General features: G+C 45.1%; 2 protein-coding genes across 2 annotated transcripts; both read left to right on the forward strand.

The window, feature by feature from the left end:
• Positions 1-7926: 7926 nt before the first annotated feature.
• Positions 7927-8994, forward strand: LOC103645507 (putative cyclin-dependent kinase F-2). The gene has a single exon (XM_020543865.1). The coding sequence runs from the start codon at positions 7927-7929 to the stop codon at positions 8992-8994; it is 1068 nt and encodes a 355-aa protein (XP_020399454.1).
• Positions 8995-17322: 8328 nt separating this feature from the next.
• On the forward strand, positions 17323-18390 carry LOC103645511 (putative cyclin-dependent kinase F-2). The gene has a single exon (XM_020543869.1). It carries the CDS (start codon positions 17323-17325, stop codon positions 18388-18390), a length of 1068 nt encoding a protein of 355 aa, XP_020399458.1.
• Positions 18391-23111: the final 4721 nt, after the last annotated feature.

Below are 23111 nucleotides of genomic sequence, written 5' to 3' on the forward strand. Positions count from 1 at the left end.
TTAGTCTTAGCAATTAAGCATGTGTCGAGTTCAGCTCTATCAAAATCTACTAAGTATAGCTGACCCTCTAACACTCCCTTAAATGCTATTGAATCATCACTTCTTCTAAAGACAGTGACACCTACATCAGTAAAGAGACAGTTGTAGCCCATTTTGCATAATTGAGATACGGAAAGCAAATTGTAATCTAATGAATCTACAAGAAAAACATTGGAAATAGAATGGTCAGGAGATATAGCTATTTTGCCAAAACCTTTGACCAAACCTTGATTTCCATCCCCAAATGTGATAGCTCGTTGAGGATCTTGGTTTTTCTCGTAGGAGGAGAACATTTTCTTCTCCCGTGTCATTTGGTTTGTGCACCCGCTGTCGATGATCCAACTTGAGCCCCCGGATGCATAAACCTACAAAACAAGTTTAGTTCTTGACTTTAGGTACCCAAATGGTTTTGGGTCCTTTTGGCATTAGATACAAGAACTTTGGGTACCCAAACACAAGTCTTTGACCCCTTGTGCTTGCCCCCAACATATTTGACAACTACCTTGCCGGATTTGTTAGTCAACACATAAGATGCATCAAAAGTTTTAAATGAGAGACTATGTTCATTTGATGTACTAGGAGTTTTCTTCTTAGGCAACTTAGCACGGGTTGGTTGCCTAGAGCTAGATGTCTCACCCTTATACATGAAAGCATGATTTGGGCTAGAGTGAGACTTCCTAGAGTGAATTCTCCTAATCTTGCTCTCAGGATAACCGACAGGGTACAAAATGTAGCCCTCGTTATCCTGAGGCATGGGAGCCTTGCCCTTAACAAAATTAGATAATCTTTTAGGAGGGGCACTAAGCTTGACATTGTCTCCCCTTTGGAAGCCAATGCCATCCTTGATGCCAGGGCGTCTCCCATTATAGAGCATACTTCTAGCAAATTTAAATTTTTCATTCTCTAAGTTATGCTCGGCAATTTTAGCATCTAATTTTGCTATATGATCATTTTGTTGTTTAATTAAAGACATGTGATCATGGATAGCATTAATATCAACATCTCTACATCTAGTACAAATAGATACATGCTCAACGATAGATGTAGAGGGTTTGCAAGATTTTAATTCTACAACCTTAGCATTTAACATGTCATTCTTAGTTCTAAGGTCGGAAATAGTAGCATTGCAAACATCAAAATCTTTAGCCTTAGCAAGCAGTTTTTCATTTTCAATCCTAAGGCTAGCAAGAGAAATGTTCAATTTTTCAATCCTAGCAAGTAAATCATCATCATTATTTCTAGAATTGTCAATTGAAACATTACAAACATGAGAATCAACCTTAGCTAATAAATTAGCATTTTCATTTATAAGGTTGTCTATAGTCTCATGGCAAGTGCTTAGCTCACTAGACAATTTTTCACATTTTTCTACTTCTAGAGCATAAGCATTTTTAACCTTAACATGTTTTTTATTTTCCTTGATTAGGAAGTCCTCTTGGGAGTCCAAGAGATCATCCTTCTCATGGATGGCACTAATTAGTTCATTTAATTTTTCTTTTTGTTCTATGTTAAGGTTGGCAAAAAGAGTACGCAAATTATCTTCCTCATCACTAGCATTATCATCACTAGAAGATCCATATTTAGTGGAGGATTTTGATTTAACCTTCTTCTTTTTGCCGTCCTTTGCCATGAGGCACTTGTGGCCGACGTTGGGGAAGAGGAGTCCCTTGGTGACGGCGATGTTGGCGGCATCCTCGTCGTCAGAGGAGTCGGTGGAGCTCTCGTCGGAGTCCCATTCGCGGCACACGTGGGCATCGCCGCCCCTCTTCTTGTAGTACCTTTTCTTCTCCTTTCTTCTCCCCTTCTTGTCGTCGTCCCTGTCACTATCACTTGATAATGGACATTTAGCTATAAAGTGATCGGGCTTACCACACTTGTAGCAAACCTTCTTGGAGCGGGACTTATAGTCTTTCCCTCTCCTTTGTTTGAGGATTTGGCGGAAGCTCTTGATGACGAGCGCCATTTCCTCATTGTCGAGCTTGGAGGCGTCGATTGGTTGTCTACTTGGTGTAGACTCCTTCTTTTCTTCTGTCGCCTTGAATGCGACGCGTTGAGCTTCGGATGTGGAGGGATCATCAAGCTCGTTGATCTTCCTCGAGCCTTCGATCATGCACTCAAAACTTACAAAATTTCCGATTACTTCCTCGGGGGTCATTAGTGTATATCTTGGGTTGCCACAGATTAATTGAACTTGAGTAGGGTTAAGGAAAATAAGTGATCTTAAAATAACCTTAACCACCTCGTGGTCATCCCACTTTTTGCTCCCGAGGTTGCGCACTTGATTCACCAAGGTCTTGAGCCGGTTGTACATGTTTTGTGGCTCCTCCCCTTTGCGAAGCCGGAACCGACCGAGTTCCCCCTCGATCGTCTCCCGCTTGGTGATCTTTGTAAGCTCATCTCCCTCGTGCGTGGTTTTGAGCACATCCCAAACCTCCTTGGCGCTCTTCAACCCTTGCACTTTGTTATACTCCTCTCTACTTAGTGAGGCGAGGAGTATTGTTGTTGCTTGAGAGTTGAAGTGCTCGATTTGGGCCACCTCATCCTCATCATAGTCTTCATCCCCTACGGATGGTACTTGTGCACCAAACTCAACAACATCCCATATACTTTTGTGGAGTGAGGTTAGATGAAATCGCATTAAATCACTCCACCTAGCATAATCTTCACCATCAAAAGTTGGTGGTTTGCCTAATGGGACGGAAAGCAAAGGTGTATGTTTAGAAATGCGAGGGTAACGTAGGGGGATCTTACTATACTTCTTGCGCTCGTGGCGCTTAGAAGTGACGGATGCCGCGTCGGAGCCGGAGGTGGATGGCGATGAAGAATCGGTCTCGTAGTAGACCACTTTCCTCATCCTCTTTTTCTTGTCCCCACTCCGACGCGTCTTGTGAGAAGAGGATTTCTCCTTCTTCTCCTTTTGGTGTGAAGAAGACTTCTTCTCCTTCCCTTTGGAGGAGTTCTTCTTCTCCTTTCTCTTGGTGCGGGACTCTTCCGATGAAGTGCTCCCATGGCTTGTAGTGGGCTTTTCGCCGGTCTCCATCTCCTTCTTGGCGTGATCTCCCGACATCACTTCGAGCGGTTAGGCTCTAATGAAGCACCGGGCTTTGATACCAATTGATAGTCGCCTAGAGGGAGGGGTGAATAGGGCGAAACTAAAGTTTACAAATATAAACACAACTACAAGCCGGGTTAGCGTTAGAAATAAGAACGAGTCCGAGAGAGGGCGTGAAAATAAATCGCAAGCGAATAATGAAGTAAGACACGTGGATTTGTTTTACCGAGGTTCGGTTCTCTCAAACCTACTCCCCGTTGAGGAGGACACAAAGGCCGGGTCTCTTTCAACCCTTTACCCTCTCTCAAACGGTCCCTCGAACCGAGTGAGCTTCTTTTCTCAAATCAAAGTCGGGAACAAAACTTCCCCACAAGGGCCACCACACAATTGGTGCCTCTTGCCTTGATTACAATGGAGTTTTGATCACAAGAACAAGTGAGAAAGAAAAGAAGCAATCCAAGCGCAAGAGCTCAAAAGAACACGGCAAATCTCTCTCGCTAATCGCTAAAGCCTTGTGTGGAATTGGAGAGGATTTGATCTCTTTGGTGTGTCTAGAATTGAATGCCTAGCTCTTGCAAGTGGTTGAGAAGTGGAAAACTTGGATGCAATGAATGTGGGGGTGGTTGGGGTATTTATAGCCCCAACCACCAAACTTGACCGTTGGTGGAGGCTGTCGTCGTATGGTGCACCGGACAGTCCGGTGCACACCGGACATGTCCGGTGCGCCAGCCACGTCACCAAAGCCGTTGGATTCCGACCGTTGGAGCTTCTGTCTTCTGGGCCCGCCTGGTTGTCCGGTGCACACCGGACATGTACTGTTCAATGTTCGGTGCGCCAGTATGGGCGTGCCTGACTTCTGCGCGCTTCTGGCGCGCATTGAATGCGCCTGCAGGTGACCATTGGCGCGAAGTATCCGTTGCTCTGCTGGTTCACCGGACAGTTCGGTGTACACCGGACATGTCTCGTGAATTATAGCGGAGCAACCGCTGCGTTTTCCCGAGGCTGGCGAGTTCCGGAGGCAGCTCTTCCTTGGAGCACCGGACACTGTCCGGTGTACACCGGACAGTCCGGTGAATTATAGCGGAGTGTCTCTGGAAATTCCCGAAGGTGGCAAGTTTGAGTTGGAGTCCTCTGGTGCACCGGACACTGTCCGGTGGTGCACCGGACAGTCCGGTGCCCCAGACCAGAGGTGCCTTCGGTTGTCCCTTTGCTCCTTTGTTGAATCCAATATTTGATCTTTTTATTGGCTAAGTGTGAACCTTTTACACCTGTATAACTTATACACTAGAGCAAACTAGTTAGTCCAATTATTTGTGTTGGGCAATTCAACCACCAAAATTATTTAGCAACTAGGTGTAAGCCTAATTCCCTTTCACTATTGATATGATAAGCAGGGGAAAATCGATGCCAAGTTGATGGATATCATGTTGATGAATTGAAACTGATTTCTTGGTAATATAACATTTTTTTGCCAATTAATTTTTATTCAACCTCTTCCAAACGTTCGCAAAAAGTTTGACTCCACTGATGCACAAAACTCTTTGCACTAACCAGATCCAAATACGAACCATTGAATTACCAGGACTAATACACCATGATCTTGGAGAAAGGCAAAGAGATCTTATGTGCAACAACTATCAAGTAATCTTTTGATCATTATCTCTCTTATGGACAAAATCACATGTCTTTTACCATTTTCTAAAGATTGGCACAAATCCATCCATCCCCAAAATGTATTTGCATGCTCAAACTTTATAGTTGATTGTAACTTTCCATGATTTTTCAAACTAAATCTTATATAGTTATTTTATTTATTCAAGTAGATATTTCTATCTATGTAAAAATAATAATTGACTCAAATAAATAAATTAAAAATTGTTCTATTGAACTCCCAAATTGAATTTTGAGGTGTTACATTTTCTTCACGGATCTAGCCGTGTCCTTATGGCCATGGAGGTTTTTGGGCCCACACAAACTATCAGCGCCCGATACTGAGTAAATATTTTATAAATGTACTGAATTGAATTCTTATTTCATGTCCTTCAATGATATATGTCAGAGGATTATTTATACTATCTCTAGGAGCGTTATATATCCCACTTCTTATTTTAAACTTCACTATGTAAACTATACAATATGTAGTGTAAAACAATATTTTCTAAGACCATATACACGATCTGCTGACCATATATAACCTTATAGAGGACATTACCTTTTTTATTTTCTATACAAGGTTAAAATACACTCGGACTATTTACTTTCAATTATCCGTTTAAAAAAGAGTAATATAGTCGCTTGATTCTAAACTCAAGCTCTAGACTTCCTTTTGTTGTGTAGTCTTGGTTGAGGGGGCTTCGTATTCTACGAACGAGCTAAGTGATCGCATAGGTTTTGTCCTTCGAACATCGACGAAGAGTATCAAATAACTTTGTCCATTGTATTTGATTTTCGTGGTCTTGATAAGTGGTCCTTTTATCTTTGCTATTCATTTGGCTTTACAATACAAACGACGTGATTTATGTAAATAGATATAACAAAGAAAAACTCTGGAGCATTAGGGACTTTATTTATCCAAAGTCGAATCCCTAAGCGCAGTGATAGAATATTTGGTTTGAAGAATGATCTTATGCCAATTGAGATTGCATTATGTCTAGCGCTTAAACTTATGGAGAACGACTGAATTAAAGTGATATACTACTATAATACTCGTGCGTTGCGACAACACACAAATTATTCGATATTTTTTTATGAACCACCAATATACTAAGTTTGCTTCTGAATTCCTTAATTTATAAAAATAATAACATGTAATTGGGATTGTTTTTGCTTCAAACCTGCTTTATTAACATTTGGTGATTTGGTTAACTATAAAACTTAATTTATAGCAGATAAATACGCAGTGTTAAAATCAACCCAACAAACTATAGAATGATAATAACGGAAATTAGAAATGAAAATAATCTATTGTTTTTCTTTATTCACCACGTGCACATCTTTACAACGAATAAAGACAACAAAGCCCATTACAAGCGCGAGAAACACCCCAACGGCCCATACGAGCCCCCTCAAGACAAAAGAGTTGAGCCCCAGCTCAGAAGCTCGCGTGCCCACTACCGTTCCGACTGCTTACTTCCTTGCTCACCTTTGGAACTGGAGCGGTGTGGCACGACTTCTGCGTGGGTGGGACAATGCGGACATACATGTCTTGGTGAGCCACCCTGCCCCTCGCCCCCTCCTACACATAGCCACCGTGGTTGTCCGCTACAACATATCGCGTCGACTCGAGGGCAACACCGCACCTCACAACCGTGTTCCACTCCAGACTGAGTGGGTACCTATGACCTCGCCCAACAGCGTCATTCCTCTAGGGCGACCCCTGCATTAGCAGCAAGCAGATACATAGCCTAAAATGTAGCGATCTTCCTTGCCACTAATTTGAGTCACCCCTAAGACAGCACACAATTTTCCAAAAGAAAAAACAAGTGACTTATTTCAATTGAAAGATAATATTGTAGTAAGTACTGAGCCGGTTCTTTCCTAATCTCTAATTGAGCTCTAGAAAAATGTTCGAGGGGTCACAAATTAGGAAGGACTCGGTCATGGACAAAGAAAAGTTGATGAATTCAAAGAAGGAAGCAAAATATCTCACCTTGCCGTCACCAAATAAAAGGTGCAAGCCTCACATAGTTCTCTGTCTTGACGACCCGCCGCCGCTTCTGCCTCACCATGTCGCCGCTACCGACGAACTCCATCAGGTAACTGTAGTTCTCCGGTAGCTTTGCTTCCCACACGAAGTCCGCCCTCGCCGCGTTGCAGAATGCGTGGTTGAGCTACGCAAGACTGCAGATCTCTGGCAGGTTGAGCCTGAGCAGCACCTGGACGACTCAGAGTTCCGGAAGGTCGGTCAGTCCCACAGTAGCAGGCCCGACAGCTGCCGTCGCGACTCCGTCCATCCCAAGCAGGACCGACACCCACACCCACATGCCCCCGCGCCGCACCGTCGCGAGACCCAGTAGTAGCAAGCAGATACACGACTGGCCTCCTCCTTGCGCGCAAGGTGAGCCTATCTCTGTGCTGGTGGGCGCCAAGATGAATCTGCTCCTCTGGTCATGCCGCAGGATTTATAACAGGTTTATGGTTGATTTCGACGAGATAAGCTACAGCTGACGGCCCGCCAGAGAGGTGTGAGAGTTTGTTACCACGGGCTTGTATAGATTGGGATGCCGAGGGATACAGGCGGGCAATGCGAGAAGCGGGTGGATGGGATATGAGAGCAGATGGATGGGGATACAATGTTCTTGGATCCGGGACAACAATATACTCCGGGTTGTTAAAAATGAGGGAGTTTTTTGCAAATAAAAAATAACGTGAGACGACCGTTGAAACTATTGCTTTAATATAGTAAAGATTATATTATTTTATTTCTCAAAACAAACAAAAAACAAAATGAGGAATTAAAAGACGATATGGACTATTCTGTTTTTTTGAACCAAACGGCCCATCAAAGTGACATTGATATATTGTTATTATATATTCTATTTCACAAATAAAGTAAAAACAAAATGAGGACAGGAATTTAAAAGACGACGGACTATTCTATTTTTTGAACCAAACGGTGAACAAACGGTGCAACTGCCTTGCTGTAATCTGGCTTTTAGGCTCGTGCAGCACGCACCACGCAACACGCAGTCGGCCAATGCTATATAATCTGCACCTGCACCCCCCAATTTCTTGTCCGTCGTCACCGTCACCACGTCTTCCATCTGATCTCCTCGCCTCGTCCCCAGCCTAGCCTAGGCAACGCAATCCGCCGTCGTCCAACTAATTCACTCGTGATGCCTGCCTACGTAGAGCCTGCCGCCGCGGTAAAGACCGGCCTGAAGAGAAAGCGCATCGCCGTCGGGAGTTCGGAGCAGTACGAGTTCGAGGAGACCTGTCGCCTCGGCGCGGGTGCCTTCGGCGCCGTCTTCAAGGCGCGCCACCGTGCCACGGGCCAGATCGTCGCCGTGAAGTGCCACAGCGCAGCCGACGGCGACCTCACTATGGTGTTCCGCGAGGCGCGCTTCCATGAGGAGGCGTGCTGCGGCGGTGCCAACCCATTCGCCGTCAGCTTCCACGGCGTTGTCCGCGACCCGGGCACCTGGAAGAGGTACCTCGTCATGGAGTGCATGGAGACCAGCCTCCACGATCTTCTCCATCAGCGCCCCCGCGGGAGCCCGCCGCTGCCCGAGGCCACCGTGCGCGCCGCCATGTGGCAACTACTTACGGGCACCAAGAAGATGCACGAAGCCTGCATCATCCACCGCGACATAAAGCTACAGAACATCCTTGTCGGCGAGGGTCAGAGCGTCGTCAAGATTTGTGACTTTGGGCTCGCCATGTCCACCGACGAGCGGCTCCCGTACGAGCCGGCCGGCACGCTCTGGTACCAGGCGCCTGAGATGCTGCTGGGAAAGCCCGACTACGACACCAAGGTCGACGTCTGGTCGCTCGGCTGTGTCATGGCGGAGCTCGTCAACAACGGCAGGCCTCTCTTCCAGGGATCCGACGACGACGGGCAGCTCTGCGCGATCTTCGATGTGCTCGGCGTGCCTGACGACAGCACGTGGCCGTGGTTCTCGTCGACGCCATTCGCCACCGAGGTGATGCCGGAGCTGGACATGCAGGCGTACAACCGCCTGCGCGATCTGTTCCCCGAGACGAAGCTATCCACGGAAGGATTCCAAGTGCTCAGTGGCCTGCTTACATGCAACCCCAACAGGAGGCTGACGGCAGCCGCCGCGCTCAACCACCCATGGTTCGCCAAGATCGACGATCTGGAGCTACCAAAGAAGAAAGAGAAGCTTGAGTCCATGTTGCCCAAGGGACACAAACGACGGAGGTTGCGTTCTGTGTACGTGTGAAGTGAAAAAAAATCGGGAACTATTAGAGACTAGAGTTAGTTTTGTTCCCAATATATATCTAGCAACTTGTTAATTAAACCTGAGTTTAGTGAGCATTTCTTTAGAGAACTAATGGTGACTTGTGATTGTTCAAATTTTGAAACATAATCTCTCATCAATATAATGAAGGTCTGAAAGACGATATGTTCATTTTTACCGATGGTATTGGTTAGAATACTACTTCACATGAGGATTTGTGAATTTATTAGGCTATTGTCACTTGTAGCTACAAAGCTATATATATTAGTTCACACCAGTTATCACATCTCTACTATATTTAAGAATGAGTTTATTAACCCAACGCTTGGCTTTTTGCAACTCATGTTTGTTTGCGTTATATAAAAGACATATGTTGTAAATATATAAACCTACTAATAATTTCAATAAATATTTAATATAATGGTGTTTGAATAAATATTTCATTTAAGCAAGGCCTATCTATATGATTTATAGAAACTGTAGCATGCACATGTAACTAATTAGCAGTGTGACTTCTAAATTCCACTATACTTGTCATGTTTTAGCCGCATTATATTAATTTCAATCAACCATAGAACCTAAACGGCAAACTCGTTTGTTGGAGGACACTAATATACCTTGTGACGAGGTACACAAATGTCATGTTATATATTGGATGAAAGGAACCTAAGGTGAATATGCTTGGTAGCAATTGTACACAAACATTCATGAATTGAGGATATTTGTGTGACATGACATATATCAATCCATTTTCAAATTTATAACTACAGTGGGAAAATATTCAATATTCAAATTGGGGAAAATACAGACTCAGTGGGTCCCTACGACCTCGCCCAACGGCATCGTTCCTCTAGGGCGACCCCTCCATTAGCAGCAAGCAGATACATGGCCTAAAATGTAGCGATCTTCCTTGCCACTAATTTGAGTCAGCCCTAAGACAGAGCACACAATTTTCCAAAAGGAAAACAAGTGACTTATTTCAATTGAAAATAATATTGTAGTAAGTACTCAACTGATTTTTTTCTAATCTCTTATTGAGCTCTAGAAGAATGTTCCAGGGGTCACAAATTAGGAAGCACTCGGTCATGGACAAAGAAAAGACGATGAATTCAAAGAAGGAAGCAAAATATCTCACCTTGCCGTCACAAAATAAAAGGCGCAGGCCTCGCAAGCCTCGCATAGTTCCCTGTCTTGATGACCCGCTGCCGCTTCTGCCTCCTCGTGTCGCCGCTCCAGACGAACTCCATCAGGTAACTGTAGTTCTCCGATAGCTTCGCTTCCCACATGAAGTCAGCCCCAGCCGCGTTGCAGAACGCGTGGTTGAGCTACGTGAGACTATAGATCTCTGGCAGGTTAAGCCTGAGCAACACCTGGACGACGCAGAGTTCCAGAAGGTCGGTCAGTCCCACAGCAGCAGGCCCGACAGCTGCCGTCGCGACTCCATCCATCCTAAGCAGGACCGACGCTCACACCCACATGCCCCCGCACCGCCTCCATTCGCGAGACCTAGTAGTAGCATGCAGATACACGGCTGGCCTCCTCCTTGCACGCAAGGTGAGCCTATCTCTGTGCTGCTGGGCGCCAAGATGAGTCTACTCCTTCGGTCACGCCTCGGGATTTATAGCAGGTTTATGGTTGATTTCGACGAGATAAGCTATAACTGACAGCTCACCCGAGAGGAGTGTGAGAGTTTGTTACCAGGGGCTTGTATAGATTGGGATGCCGAAGGATGCAGGCGGGCAATGCGGAGAAGCGAGTGGATGGGATAGGAGTGCGGATGGATGGGGACACAACGTTCTTGGATCTGGGACAAAAATATATTGCGGGTTGTTAAAAAACGAGGGAGTTTATTTTTGCAAATAAAAAATGACGCGGGACGACCGTTGAAACTGTTGCTTTAATATATTAAAGATTATATTATTTTATTTCTCAAATCAAACAAAAAACGAAATGAGGAATTAAAAGACGATATGAACTATTCTGTTTTTTTAACCAAACGACCCCTGGAAGTGACATTGATATTTTGTTATCTTTACTACACCGTATGTACGTAGCGTGGGCGTCCACCACGGCTTCACCACGCCTCCACCCGGCATCGCAGCGGCGCGCCCTCAACAAGCGCTCAACGGCAAGCTCGCCCTCCCCCGTGGCAATCTCGACGCGCCCTTGGCAAGCGCTCCGCGGCAAGCTAGCCCTCCCCCACGGCAATCTCGGCGTCCCCTGCGGCAATCTCCCTCCCCCGTAATGGCGCGCCAACGCAATGTCCGCTGCTCAGCCTGAACCCGCCCTCTCGCCATAGGATGGTGCCTCCGCGTCCCACACGCCGCCAGCACCGCTCCGCTCCATTGTCGCTCCGTGATGCCCCAAGGGCTCCGTCCCGTCGCCTCGCTGTCGCGACGAGACGACCCCGCCCCTACAAATACATGAGATGCTCGACCAGTGGGGGATCGAGAGGACAATGAGGGCTCCCCACCGGCGTAGCCTGAACCCAAGCACTGGAGATCCGTCCGCTCCTCTCCTAACTGCGGAAGCGGAAGCGACGGCGATGGCGACCACGTCGTCCTCTTCCTCATTCATCAACGAGTCGGTGGTGGAGGAGCATACCTAGGGCTCTCCCTCGCCGTGGCAATGGATGACTCCACATGCGAAGTGTGTCAGTGCCTGCTTTACTAGGTTTCGCTTCCCTATGTTGTGTTGTTGGTTTCAGGATCAATTCATTTTTTGCTTATGATGGTGCACTGTGGTCTGCAGAGAAGAAGTGCCTCAACTCGGAGCTATGGCATGCGTGCGCTGGCCCGCTCATCTGCCTCCCCACCGTCGGCACGTGCATCGTGTACTTCCCGTAGGGCCACAACGAGCAGGTCAGTCAAAGTCCTCGTGCCGTCTCCCTTAGCCTCGCTGCTACTACTTGGCACATTCAGTTCTGAAAACACCTAAGCAGTTCGATTTGATGCACTTGAAAGTCGCCTAGATGTGGGGTGGATAGGCGAAATCTGAAAATTATAAACTAAAGCACACACTACAAGCCGGAGTTAGCGTTAGAATTAAATCCGAGTCCGAAAGAGAGGGGAAAACAAATCAACCAAGAAATAAAGCGGATGAACACGGTGATTTGTTTTACTGAGGTTCGGTTCTAAAGAACCTAGTCCCCATTGAGGTGGTCACAAAGACCGGGTCTCTTTCAATCCTTTCCCTCTCACAAACGGTCACTTAGACCGAGTGAGCTTTCTCCTTAATCAAACGGGTCACTTAGACCCCGCAAGGACCACCACACACTTGGTGTCTCTTGCTTTGATTACAAGTCACTTTGAGAACAAGAATGAGGAAGAAGAAAGCGATCCAAGAAACAAGAGCTCAAAGAACACGAACAAAACACTAGGTGTTTGGAGTGAATTTGGGACTTGGAGAGGCTTTGATTCTTTTGAATTGTGTCTAGGAGTGAATGCATTGGCTCTTGTATTGAATGTGAAGTGCTGGAAACTTGGATGCTTGGAGTGGTGTTGGTTGGGGGTATTTATAGCCCTCAACCACCACATAGTCGTTGAGGATGGCTGCTGTCGATGGGCGCACCGGACATTCCGGTGTGCCAGCCACGTCACCCAACCGTTAGGGTTCGGGCGCTGTCGACCGTAGGAGGCTTTGTCTTCTAGTGGCACCGGACAGTCTGGTGCCGCACCAGACAGGTACTGTTCACTGTCCGGTGCGCCTCTGACGGGCGGCTCTGCTCTGTCGCGCACTGTTGCACACTGTTCCTCTGAATCTTCAGCTATTGCAGTCGACCGTTGCGCGAAGGAGTCGTTGCTCCGCTGGTGCACCGGACAGTCCGGTGAATTATAGCGTAGCACGCCCAGAGAAACCCAAAGGTGGAGGGTTGGACGTTGTACGGTCTTGGTGCACCGGACACTGTCCGGTGGCACACCGGACAGTCCGGTGCGCCAGACCAGGGCACTCTTGGTTTCTTTGCTCCTTTGTTTTTGAACCCTTTCTTCAATCTATTATTGGTTTGTGTTGAACCTTTATGCACCTGTTGGATATATGATCTAGAGCAAACTAGTTAGTCCAATATTTGTGTTGGACATTCAACCACCAAAATAATTTATAGGAAAAGGTTAAACCCTATTTCCCTTTCAGCACTGCATTTCAACTCTCCTATTTGGATGTGCTAGAGTTGTTTAATATTCTAGGTGGTTGTACACATCAACACATGAGCATTATGTGATAGGCCCCATACATAGCCGAGGGAAGAAAAATAATCCACATCGATCTGTTCTCAGGAGAGAAAAAATCGGTTTAGTAATCCTGTTCTCGAGCTGCCCATTAATTTCTTCAATGGATCTAGTCCCACGTCCATACATAGGTAATTTTACAAAACATACCTATCTTGACCTTTCGAGCAACCATCATGTTCCTTCTGGTGGCCTTTGCTTGTCTGCAAATCTGCCCAAAAGCCATTCAAATTAGATAATTTATTTTTCCTTATATTATGTTGTTTCATAGTTATTCTTTTATTTATGTACAAAAATGCATTTAAATTATCTAATGACACCTGTCGTGTGTGTGGAGGGGCATAAATAAGTTCGGCCTTTGAGAGATTGTTTCTATTTGACTCAATCAGTATGCAGATACAACCCAAATTTCTCACCATGTTTTCCTTGAGAATGCATGCTATAGGTTTTGTAAATAATATGCTTGCATATTTATGCTATTTATTTTATTCTTTAGACCTTGTGTTGTGTTTTTCATGTTTATCTGGCACCTGTTTTTACTAAACAGTGACATCAGTTATGGTACTATTGATATGATAAGCAGGGGAAAATCGATGCCAAGATGATGGATATCATGTTGATGAACTGAAACTGATTTCTTGGTAATATAACATTTTTTTGCCAATTATTTTTTATTCAACCTCTTCCAAACGTTCGCAAAAAGTTTGACTCCACTGATGCACAAAACTCTTTGCACTAACCAGATCCAATTACGAACCATTGAATTACCATGACTTCTACACCATGATCTTGGAGAAAGGCAAAGAGATCTTATGTGCAGCAACTATCAAGTAATCTTTTGATCATTATCTCTCTTATGGACAAAATCACATGTCTTTTACCATTATCTAAAGATTGGCACAAATCCATCCATCCCCAAAATGTATTTGCATGCTCAAACTTTATAGTTGATTGTAACTTTCCATGATTTTTCAAACTAAATCTTATATTAGTTATTTTACTTATTCAAGTAGATATTTCTATCTATGTAAAAATAATAATGGACTCAAATAAATAAATTAAAAATTGTTCTATTGAACTCCCGAATTGAATTTTGAGGTGTTACATTTTCTTCACGGATCTAGCCGTGTCCTTATGGTCGTGGAGGTTTTTGGGCACACACAAACTATCAGCGCCCGATACTGAGTAAATATTTTATAAATGTACTTGATTGAATTCTTATTTCATGTCCTTCAATGATATATGTGAGAGGATTATTTAGACTATCTCTAGGAGCGTTATTTATCCCACTTCTTATTTTAAACTTCACTATGTAAACTATACAATATATAGTGTAAAACAATATTTTCTAAGACCATATACACGATCTGCTGACCATATATAACCTTATAGAGGACATTACCTTTGTTATTTTCTATACAAGGTTAAAATACACTCGGACTATTTACTTTCAATTATCCATTTAAAAAAGAGTAATATAGTCGCTTGATTCTAAACTCAAGCTCTAGACTTCCTTTTGTTGTGTAGTCTTGGTTGAGGGGGCTTTGTATTCTACGAACGAGCTAAGTGATCGCATAGGTTTTGTCCTTCGAACATCGACGAAGAGTATCAAATAACTTTGTCCATTGTATTTGATTTTCGTGGTCTTGATAAGTGGTCCTTTTATCTTTGCTATTCCTTTGGCTTTACGATACAAACGACGTGATTTATGTAAATAGATATAACAAAGAAAAACTATGGAGCATTAGGGACTTTATTTATCCAAAGTCGAATCCCTAAGCGCAGAATATTTGGTTTGAAGAATGATCTTATGCCAATTGAGACTGCATTATGTCTAGCGCTTAAACTTATGGAGAACGACTGAATTAAAGTGATATACTACTATAATACACGTGTGTTGCGACAACACACAAATTATTCGATATTTTTTTATGAACCACCAATATACTAAGTTTGCTTCTGAATTCCTTAATTTATAAAAATAATAACATGTAATTGGGATTAGTTTTGCTTCAAACCTGCTTTATTAACATTTGGTGATTTGGTTAACTATAAAACTTAATTTATAGCAGATAAATACACAGTGTTAAAATCAACCCAACAAACTATAGAATGATAATAACGGAAACTAGAAATGAAAATAATCTATTGTTTTTCTTTATTCACCACGTGCACATCTTTACAACGAATAAAGACAACAAAGCCCATTACAAGCGCGAGAAACACCCCAATGGCCCATACGAGCCCCCTCAAGACAAAAGAGTTGAGCCCCAGCTCAGAAGCTCGCGTGCCCACTACCGTTCCGACTGTTTACTTCCTTGCTCACCTTTGGAACTGGAGCGGTGTGGCACGACTTCTGCGTGGGTGGGACAATGCGGACATACATGTCTTGGTGAGCCACCCTGCCCCTCGCCCCCTCCTACACATAGCCACCGTGGCTGTCCGCTACAACATATCGCGTCGACTCGAGGGCAACACCGCACCTCACAACCCTGTTCCACTCCAGACTGAGTGGGTACCTATGACCTCGCCCAACGGCGTCATTCCTCTAGGGCGACCCCTGCATTAGCAGCAAGCAGATACATAGCCTAAAATGTAGCGATCTTCCTTGCCACTAATTTGAGTCACCCCTAAGACAGAGCACACAATTTTCCAAAAGAAAAAACAAGTGACTTATTTCAATTGAAAGATAATATTGTAGTAAGTACTGAGCCGGTTCTTTCCTAATCTCTAATTGAGCTCTAGAAAAATGTTCGAGGGGTCACAAATTAGGAAGGACTCGGTCATGGACAAAGAAAAGTTGATGAATTCAAAGAAGGAAGCAAAATATCTCACCTTGCCGTCACCAAATAAAAGGCGCAAGCCTCACATAGTTCTCTGTCTTGACGACCCGCCGCCGCTTCTGCCTCACCGTGTCGCCGCTACCGACGAACTCCATCAGGTAACTGTAGTTCTCCGGCAGCTTTGCTTCGCACACGAAGTCCGCCCCCGCCGCGTTGCAGAATGCGTGGTTGAGCTACGCAAGACTGCAGATCTCTGGCAGGTTGAGCCTGAGCAGCACCTGGACGACTCAGAGTTCCGGAAGGTCGGTCAGTCCCACAGCAGCAGGCCCGACAGCTGCCGTCGCGACTCCGTCCATCCCAAGCAGGACCGACACCCACGCCCACATGCCCCCGCGCCGCACCGTCGCGAGACCCAGTAGTAGCAAGCAGATACACGACTGGCCTCCTCCTTGCGCGCAAGGTGAGCCTATCTCTGTGCTGGTGGGCGCCAAGATGAATCTGCTCCTCTGGTCATGCCGCAGGATTTATAACAGGTTTATGGTTGATTTCGACGAGATAAACTACAACTGACGGCCCGCCAGAGAGGTGTGAGAGTTTGTTACCACGGGCTTGTATAGATTGGGATGCCGAGGGATGCAGGCGGGCAATGCGAGAAGCGGGTGGATGGGATATGAGAGCAGATGGATGGGGATACAACGTTCTTGGATCCGGGACAACAATATACTCCGGGTTGTTAAAAAAATGAGGGAGTTTTTTGCAAATAAAAAATAACGTGAGACGACCGTTAAAACTGTTGCTTTAATATAGTAAAGATTATATTATTTTATTTCTCAAAACAAACAAAAAAACAAAATGAGGAATTAAAAGACGATATGGACTATTCTGTTTTTTTGAACCAAACGGCCCATCAAAGTGACATTGATATATTGTTATTATATATTCTATTTCACAAATAAAGTAAAAACAAAATGAGGACAGGAATTTAAAAGACGACGGACTATTCTATTTTTTTGAACCAAACGGTGAACAACATTTCTTAAACAAAAACTACTCTCAACATCATAATCCATCGGCTCGCTCGATTGACACGGGGTGCAACCGTGCAACTGCCTTGCTGTAATCTGGCTTTTAGACTCGTGCAGCACGCACCACGCAGTCGGCCAATGCTATATAATCTGCACCTGCACCCCCAATCTCTTGTCCGTCGTCACCGTCACCACGTCTTCCATCTGATCTCCTCGCCTCGTCCCCAGCCTAGCCTAGGCAACGCAATCCGCCGTCGTCCAACTAATTCACTCGTGATGCCTGCCTACGTAGAGCCTGCCGCCGCGGTAAAGACCGGCCTGAAGAGAAAGCGCATCGCCGTCGGGAGTTCGGAGCAGTACGAGTTCGAGGAGACCTGTCGCCTCGGCGCGGGTGCCTTCGGCGCCGTCTTCAAGGCGCGCCACCGTGCCACGGGCCAGATCGTCGCCGTGAAGTGCCACAGCGCAGCCGACGGAGACCTCAGTATGGTGTTCCGCGAGGCGCGCTTCCATGAGGAGGCGTGCTGCGGCGGTGCCAACCCATTCGCCGTCAGCTTCCACGGCGTTGTCCGCGACCCGGGCACCTGGAAGAGGTACCTCGTCATGGAGTGCATGGAGACCAGCCTCCACGATCTTCTCCATCAGCGCCCCCGCGGGAGCCCGCCGCTGCCCGAGGCCACCGTGCGCGCCGCCATGTGGCAACTACTTACGGGCACCAAGAAGATGCACGAAGCCTGCATCATCCACCGCGACATAAAGCTACAGAACATCCTTGTCGGCGAGGGTCAGAGCGTCGTCAAGATTTGTGACTTTGGGCTCGCCATGTCCACCGACGAGCGGCTCCCGTACGAGCCGGCCGGCACGCTCTGGTACCAGGCGCCCGAGATGCTGCTGGGAAAGCCCGACTACGACACCAAGGTCGACGTCTGGTCGCTCGGCTGTGTCATGGCGGAGCTCGTCAACAACGGCAGGCCTCTCTTCCAGGGATCCCACGACGACGGGCAGCTCTGCGCGATCTTCGATGTGCTCGGCGTGCCTGACGACAGCACGTGGCCGTGGTTCTCGTCGACGCCATTCGCCACCGAGGTGATGCCGGAGCTGGACATGCAGCGGAACAACCACCTGCGCGATCTCTTCCCCGAGACGAAGCTGTCCACGGAAGGATTCCAAGTGCTCAGTGGCCTGCTTACATGCAACCCAAACAGGAGACTGACGGCAGCCGCCGCGCTCAACCACCCATGGTTCGCCAAGGTCGACGATCTGAAGCTACCAAAGAAGAAAGAGAAGCTTGAGTCCATGTTGCCCAAGCGACACAAACGACGGAGGTTGCGTGCTGTGTACGTGTGAAGTGAAAAAAAAAATCTCTTGATCATCTCATGGTCTCTACTAGCAGAAGACAAACCGAGATACCAATGAAGCGAAAAATGTGATCCATGAAGAAGATGGATAGGCTACTAATGAAGAGGCACACAGATCATATAGGAGAGTGATGGATGCATGGTTGAATCTGAGTCAAGTTGTAACAATAACCCAAGACCGCACGAAGAACCAGATGAAAGCTTGAGTTTCTTTTAAACTAGCTACAATTGGAAACTGTTAGAGACTAGAGTTAGTTTTGTTCCCAATATATATTTAACAACTTGTTAATTAAACCTGAGTTTAGTGAGCATTTGTTTAGAGAACTAATGGTGACTACAGTGATTTCCGGCCACTTGTGTTTGTTCAAATTATGAAACATAATATCTCATCAATATAATGAAAGTCTGAAAGACAATATGTTCATTTTTACCGATGGTATTGGTTAGAATACTACTTCACACATGAGGATTTGTGAATTTATTAGGCTATTGTCACTTATAGCTACAAAGCTACATATTAGTTCACACCAGTTATCACATCTCGCTACTATATTTAAGAATGAGTTTATTAACCCAACGCTTGGCTTTTTGCAACTCATGTTTGTTTGCGTTATATAAAAGACAGATGTTGTAAATATATAAACTTACTAATAATTTCAATAAATATTTAATATAATGGTGTTTGAATAAATATTTCATTTAAGCAAGGTCTACCTATATGATTTATAGAAACCGTAGCATGTACATGTAACTAATTAGCAGTGTGACTTCTAAATTCCACTATACTTGTCATGTTTTAGCCGCATTAATATTAATTTCAATCAACCATAGAACCTAAACGGCAAACTCGTTTGTTGGAGGACACTAATATACCTTGTGACGAGGTACACAAATATCATGTTATATATTGGATGAAAGGAACCTAAGGTGAATATGCTTGGTAGCAATTGTACACAAACATTCATGAATTCAGGGTATTTGTGTGACATGACATATATCAATCCATTTTCAAATTTATAACTATAGTGGGAAAATATTCAATATTCAAATTGGGGAAAATACAGACTCAGTGGGTCCCTACGACCTCGCCCAACGGCATCGTTCGTCTAGGGCGACCCCTCCATTAGCAGCAAGCAGATACATGGCCTAAAATGTAGCGATCTTCCTTGCCGCTAATTTGAGTCAGCCCTAAGAGAGAGCACACAATTTTCCAAAAGGAAAACAAGTGACTTATTTCAATTGAAAGATAATATTGTAGTAAGTACTCAACCGATTTTTTTCTAATCTCTTATTGAGCTCTAGAAAAATGTTCCAGGGGTCACAAATTAGGAACCACTCGGTCATGGACAAAGAAAAGACGATGAATTCAAAGAAGGAAGCAAAATATCTCACCTTGCCGTCACAAAATAAAAGACGCAGGCCTCGCAAGCCTCGCATAGTTCCCTGTCTTGACGACCCGCTGCCGCTTCTGCCTCCTCGTGTTGCCGCTCGAGACGAACTCCATCAGGTAACTGTAGTTCTCCGGTAGCTTCGCTTCCCACACGAAGTCAGCCCCAGTCGCGTTGCAGAACGCGTGGTTGAGCTACGTGAGACTACAGATCTCTGGCAGGTTGAGCCTGAGCAACACCTGGACGACGCAGAGTTCCAGAAGGTCGGTCAGTCCCACAGCAGCAGGCCCGACAGCTTCCGTCGCGACTCCGTCCATCCTAAGCAGGACCGACACCCACACCCACATGCCCCCGCACCGCACCGCCTCCATTCGCGAGACCCAATAGTAGCATGCAGATACACGGCTGGCCTCCTCCTTGCGCGCAAGGTGAGCCTATATTTGTGCTGTTGGGTGCCAAGATGAGTCTACTCCTTCGGTCACGCCTCGGGATTTATAGAAACGTAACATGTACATGCAACTAATTAGCAGTGTAACTTCTAAATTCCACGATACTTGTCATGTTTTAGTCGCATTAATTTCAATCAACCATAGAACCTAAACGAAAAACTTGTTTGTTGGAGGACACTAATGTACCTTGTGACGAGGTACACAAATGTCAATGTCATTTTCAAATTTATAACTACAGTGGAAAAATATTCAATATTCAAATTGGGGAAAATACAGATTACTGTTACTGATATGACAAACCAATTATTAAGAATTTATAATAATCATTGCAAAAAAATACAATCCAAAAAATAATGCATCCTTATTATCCAAGACTAACGATATTTGTGTATATGAACTTTTTTACATGAACCGGTTTCAAGCTTCAATACAAAATATGGAAAGTATCTTAGTTTTTCAACTCTTCTCATCTGTAGTATGTGTAAGCCGATAAGTGTGTAGTGCGTACGGAAAAGATGATTATAAGAGATGTTCATATCCTATTGGATATATATTACCTAAGACTTCAACCTTGGAGACCTATCCACACATTATTGATTCGTTCAAGAAAGTAATCTTTTTGCATAGATGACACCTAAAAATATCCATGTATTACCCACAATAGCATCCACATTCATTATTAGACCTCCATGTAAACTTCTCACAATATTTAGATGCTTGTAGAGACCATTCAATTTTCTGTGTATCCATGTCGCGATCTCTATTGTGATGTTTGATAGTCGCCTAGAGGGGGGGTGAATAGGGCGAAACTGAAATTTACAAATATAAACACAACTACAAGTCGGGTTAGCGTTAGAAATATAAACGAGTCCGCGAGAGGGTGTAAAACAAATTGCAAACGAGTAAAGCGGTGAGACACACGGATTTGTTTTACCGAGATTCGGTTCTCGCAAACCTACTCCCCGTTGAGGAGGCCACAAAGGCCGAGTCTCTTTCAACCCTTCCCTCTCTCAAACGGTCCCTCGGACCGAGTGAGCTTCTCTTCTCAAATCACTTGGGAATCAAAACTTCCCGCAAGGACCACCACACAATTGGTGTCTCTTGCCTCAATTACAAGTGAGTGTTTGATCACAAGAAAGAATGCGAAAGAAAAGAAGCGATCCAAGCGCAAGAGCTCAAATGAACACTACAAATCACTCTCTCTAGTCACTAAAGCTTTGTGTGGAGTTGGGAGAGGATTTGATCTCTTTTGGTGTGCTTTGCAATGAATGCTAGCTCTTGTATAGTGGTTGGAAGCTGGAAAACTTGGATCAATGAATGGTGGGGTGGTTGGGGTATTTATAGCCCCAACCACCAAACTTGACCGTTGGTGGAGGCTGTCTGTCGTATGGTGCACCGGACAGTCCGGTGCACACCGGACATGTCCGGTGCGCCAGCCACGTCACCAATGCCGTTGGATTCTGACCGTTGGAGTTCTGACTTCTGGGCCCGCCTGGATGTCCGGTGCACACCGGACATGTACTGTTCCATGTCCGGTGCGCCAGTATGGGCGTGCCTGACTTCTGCACGCGCAGCGCGCGCATTTAATGCGCCTGCAGGTGACCGTTGACGCGAAGTAGCCGTTGCTCTGTTGGTTCACCGGACAGTCCGGTGTACACCAGACATGTCCGGTGAATTATAGCGGAGCAGCCGCTGCGTTTTCCCGAGGCTGGCGAGTTCCGGAGGCCGCTCTTCCTTGGAGCACCGGACACTGTCCGGTGTACACCGGACAGTCCGGTGAATTATAGCGCGAGTGCCTCTGGAAATTCCCGAAGTTGGCGAGTTCGAGTTGGAGTCCTCTGGTGCACCGGACAGTCTGGTGCCCCAGACCAGAGGTGCCTTCGGTTGTCCCTTTGCTCCTTTGTTGAATCCAATATTTGATCTTTTTATTGGCTAAGTGTGAACCTTTTACACCTGTATAACTTGTACACTAGAGCAAACTAGTTAGTACAATTATTTGTGTTGGGCAATTCAACCACCAAAATTATTTAGGAACTAGGTGTAAGCCTAATTCCCTTTCAATCTCCCCTTTTTGGTGATTGATGCCAACACAAACCAAAGCAAGTATAGAAGTGCATAATTGAACTAGTTTGCATAATGTAAGTGCAAAGGTTGCTTGGAATTGAGCCAATATGAATACTTACTAGATATGCATGGATCGTTCCTTTGTTTTTAACATTTTGGACCACGCTTGCACCACATGTTTTATTTTTTGCAAACTCTTTTGTAAATCCTTTTTCAAAGTTCCTTTGCAAATAGTCAAAGGCAAATGAATAAGATTTTACAAAGCATTTTCAAGATTTGAAATCTTCTCCCCTGTTTCAAATGCTTTTCCTTTGACTAAACAAAACTCCCCTTAAATGAGATCCTCCTCTTAGTGTTCAAGAGGGTTTTGATATATCATTTTTGAAATACTACTTTCTCCCCCTTTTGAACATAATAGGATACCAATTGATAATATTCTTGGAAACACGATGTTTTTGAAATTGGTGGTGGTGCGGTCCTTTTACTTTGGGCTCATACTTTCTCCCCCTTTGGCATGAATCGCCAAAAACGGAATCATTAGAGCCCTTGAAGTACTTTCTTCCCCTTTTTGTCATAAAATAAATGAGTTAAGATTATACCAAAGACGAAGTCCTTTTGCTCTCTCCCTCAAAGATGGAGAGTGGCATGGAGCGACGGCGAAGGATGAGTTACGGAGTGGAAGCCTTTGTCTTCGCCGAAGACTCCAATTCCCTTTCAATACACCTATGACTTGGTTTGAAATCGACTTGAAAAACATATTAGTCATAGCATATGAAAGAGGCATGATCAAAGGTATATAAATGAGCTAT

The sequence above is a fragment of the Zea mays genome, chromosome 1, assembly GCF_902167145.1.
Source record: "Zea mays cultivar B73 chromosome 1, Zm-B73-REFERENCE-NAM-5.0, whole genome shotgun sequence".
Lineage (NCBI taxonomy): Eukaryota > Viridiplantae > Streptophyta > Magnoliopsida > Poales > Poaceae > Zea > Zea mays.